General features: G+C 39.3%; 1 protein-coding gene across 1 annotated transcript; it reads left to right on the plus strand.

Annotated features, from left to right (window-relative positions):
* Positions 1–416: 416 nt before the first annotated feature.
* On the plus strand, positions 417–2,890 carry LOC147641256 (aquaporin NIP6-1-like). Its single transcript, XM_086819737.1, has 5 exons — positions 417–724; positions 997–1,221; positions 1,731–1,925; positions 2,177–2,238; positions 2,337–2,890. The coding sequence occupies exons 1-5, from the start codon at positions 527–529 to the stop codon at positions 2,521–2,523; spliced, it is 867 nt and encodes a 288-aa protein (XP_086675863.1). The 5' UTR covers positions 417–526; the 3' UTR covers positions 2,524–2,890.
* The last annotated feature ends 942 nt before the right edge of the window (positions 2,891–3,832 follow it).

Genomic DNA, 3,832 nt, shown 5'->3' on the forward strand with positions numbered 1-3,832 from the left:
GAGGCCTCAAACTTGGAGTGGAATTTAGGCTATGTGAAGGGCATAGTGAAGACGTTTTTCAAGATGCAATGTTTTTTTATAATTTAGGGAAAATAACCCTTCATATTGGGGGGGGTGCAAGTGACTATTTGCTCACAACCTTCTTGTGCTCCAGTACTATGGTGAGGTGATGGGGCGTGCCCAACGAGGATATTTTCATCTTTTTGGTAATAATAATAATAACTTTTTAGGGCATGCAATCGGGTCTTAATCAGCTGACTGTGGGAATATTGGATTAAAGTTGCTTTGTGTCTTTGTACGTGCGATTGCAATTCCTACACCTAGTGTGTGGTGCAGATTTTCCCCTTTTTTTATACAGAAAATAAATAAACTCTTCTGTAAAAGGGCTAATGAGACATTCGTTGCCACCTCGAGCAATAAAAGCCCACCTGTTGGACCATCATTGCATTGTGTTGTTGCCTTGTCTCTTACGAAAAGAGCTTCATAGCCAGTACATTACTATATTCTGATCCTAAGCTTTTTAGCTATGGCTGATACTCCTTCCACCCCTTGCCCAAATGCTTCCATGGCAGCTCAAGAACCTTCATCCAATAGTAGCTTAAGCCACGGTTGGGCATCTATGCTAGAAATATGTGTGACTGGCGATGCTAGCCCTAATACAGACCCAGCAAAGCCTGCCCAATCGCCTACCACCCATACACCTTCTACTATTCTACTTAAGAGGGTAAATTCCTTACTTAATTATTTGATTAACTTACGCAAATTCTACTATACTAATTAAGATGAATGATTACCTCAATTAATCAAATATGCTTAATCTATCCTACATTTGAGTAAGCAGTTAGGTATAAGTACAAATAAATAGTAAGTAGCTGTTAAGTTTAAGTACAAATAAATAGTTATTTCATCACTAAATTGCGTTAAAAAAAAGAATCAACATGCTAGTTAATTAATCGATCGTTGGTTTGACGCTTTTGTGTTGATTAATCAACACAGGCTGGCGCAGAGTTTGTGGGCACTTTCTTGCTCATTTTTGCTGCGGAAGGCTCCACTATCATGAATGAGAAGACCAATGGGGGGCTAACCTACATGGGGGTGGCATTAGCGTCAGGATTAGCAGTAATGATAATTATTCTCTCGACTGGCCACATATCCGGGGCTCACCTTAATCCTGCTGTTACCCTTGCCTTCGCCACCATTAAGGAGTTCCCGTGGTCGCAGGTGAGGCATTCTAAATATGGTTAAGGCGTATTTATCGTATCTTTACGTAATTTCGCATGCTGTAAGGTTGACAATAATTTCATGGTATTTATCTAGGAAAATGTAAGGCTTAATGATGTGTTAATTTGTATCATTTAATAGTGCAATGTGTTAAGGCTTGTGTTTGTGTGTGTGCGCGCGAGTGAGACACACACACACACACACACACAGGTGATACATAGACAAAATATTGGTATACACATATACTCATATACATACATATGTATCTCATAAACATGTGCATACATGAGATATACATATTGTTAACAGTGTAATATATAAGGCTTCTGTTTGGGTTTACAGAGGGAGAAAGAGAGAGATGTGATACATAGACAGAATATAGTTAATACACATACATATAAATCTCATAAATATGTATGCATACTGTGCTTACCTACATGCATACATGAGATATACATATTGGTAACCTAAATCCGAAGTATTATTAATATGAAGACAAATGTATACAGGTCCCTATCTACTTTGTGTCGCAATTGGGAGCTTCAATAGTCGCCTCACTCGCTCTCAAAGTGATTCTGGAATATGGGGGATCAGCTGGTCTCACGGCCCCTTCCGGAACAGCCCCACAAGCCTTTGTGGTGGAGTTCATCATCACCTTTTGCCTCATGTTTGTGGTCACTGCTGTTGCCACTGACACGCGAGCGGTAATAATCAATCCCTTAAATCACCATCTAAAACAGCCTTCGCGGATTAAAATAATCTCTTAATAAGTGCATATGCGCGACCATGTGTGTACATAAATCTGTATAGATGAAGCGTTCTGCATATATTAGAAGTAGTGGTAACACATGTATCATGTATGGTTACACGTTATGCTTGCATGCATGCATTAGTGTGTGTGCGCGTGTGTGTGTTTAGTGCTCTAATAAATGGTTAATTATTGTTTGTTGTTCAGGTGGGCGAACTCGCAGCCATCGCCGTTGGAGCTACCGTGATCTTAAACAATCTTTTGGCAGGGTACTGCTTAATTAGAATCGCTTCTATTGATGATCACTGTGAGGAAACACCTGTATATATACGTGCTTATGTGATTAAACCAATATGATTTGATGCAGTGCGATAACGGGAGCTTCCATGAATCCGGTGCGGACACTGGGACCTGCCATAGTGGCCAACAACTACACGGCAATATGGGTGTACATAATTGGGCCCATCACGGGCGCCCTGTCGGGGACTGCAACCTACACCCTCGTCCGCCTGAACAACTCCGATGGCTCTGTTGGTCGAAGCATTAGAAGATAATCCATCAATTTATTACTACTAGGATGCTTTGCCTAAAGGTTTAGTAGGACGGCTTAGTAGCTTCACACAACCTTCATGAAAGGGCTTGTGGCTAAGCTTACCACTAAGGTTTAGTAGGGCGGCTTAGTAGCTTCACACAGCCTTCATGAAAGGGTCTTAGGGCTAAGCTTACAACTACGTCTGCGCTCCCTTTAATCAAACCGTTTTGCACTCACTTATTACAAACCATTTGTTTACGCTTACACTTACTTCTTTATGAAAGGCTTTAGCAACCCTTTTCTTATGTAAGGACGTCCACCTTTGCAATTAATCAAAGGGCAGTTGTACCCATGCGTACTTGTTAATTAATCATCCCACATTGATCACGGTTTTATTGGACGCTTGTCGGACACTTGAAGGTAGTAACTCTGGATATAAAAGCAATTGTGACTTTCTTCTGAGTAGTATGGTTTGAAACCATGATCCAATCCCCTAAAACATGTCAAAAGACTTTATGAATGAAGGGAAAGTTGTACAAGCATGTCATGCTTTTTGGTACCCTCTCCACTAACTATAAGAGTTTTTTTTTTGGGTGAGAGGATCCTACAAAGCCTACCATAGATTCCAAAGGATCATCTCTCTTTCATTGCACCACCCTTGTTCTCACAAGAGGTCTTTTACAAGCCCACTATCATCCTTGGATGTATATCCATGTCCTTATGAAGTATACATGTCCATTTTCTTTGACAAATTAGTGAGCCCAACTTTGGTATCATGCTTGTATTAGCAACTATGTTTTGATTTCCATTAAACCGTGCATGCTATCAAACTTTTCACCATTTTGTATAAGATCAACTAATAAATCCTTGTGGGCCTACGGCTTGCCAGCTGATCTTAAATAAGCCTAATTACATTGTATTACATTCATCTCTTAAGGTGATCACTATGTAAAGAAGGGGCAATTAAACACACTTCTTTAGTAAATTTTGAGATAATAAAAGAACCCCTTTTATATGAAGTCACAATTCTCTTTTGAAATTAAAAAACCCCTTACATAGGTAACTTCTTTGTAACTCCATTAGAATATAAAATCCCTTTTGTGGAACTCATTTGCTATCTTTATATAGATCAAGTCAACCCTCACAGTAGTAAATATCACATATATTCAAGGGGTACTTTTAAGTTTTCAAAATGGCCCCACTATTATATTTTTTTTAATGCATTAAAATGAACCCCTTATATAAGTGCATCTATGTAAATTAATCCCAAAAAGTGGTTTTAACAACCCCTTCTAGTGAGCTCATGTGATACACGTACATGTTTTCAGGAC

This window comes from Cibotium barometz, chromosome 2 (genome assembly GCF_041138505.1).
Source record: "Cibotium barometz isolate CiBa-2024 chromosome 2, ASM4113850v1, whole genome shotgun sequence".
Classification (NCBI taxonomy): Eukaryota; Viridiplantae; Streptophyta; class Polypodiopsida; order Cyatheales; family Cibotiaceae; genus Cibotium; species Cibotium barometz.

Bases quoted from the DNA above. Each gene is read 5' to 3' on its own strand.
- LOC147641256 (XM_086819737.1), top strand. From the start codon at position 527: ATGGCTGATACTCCTTCCACCCCTTGCCCAAATGCTTCCATGGCAGCT. The intron at 725-996 runs GTAAATTCCTTA...TAATCAACACAG, and splicing joins CTACTATTCTACTTAAGAGG to GCTGGCGCAGAGTTTGTGGG. The intron at 1,926-2,176 runs GTAATAATCAAT...TTTGTTGTTCAG, and splicing joins TTGCCACTGACACGCGAGCG to GTGGGCGAACTCGCAGCCAT.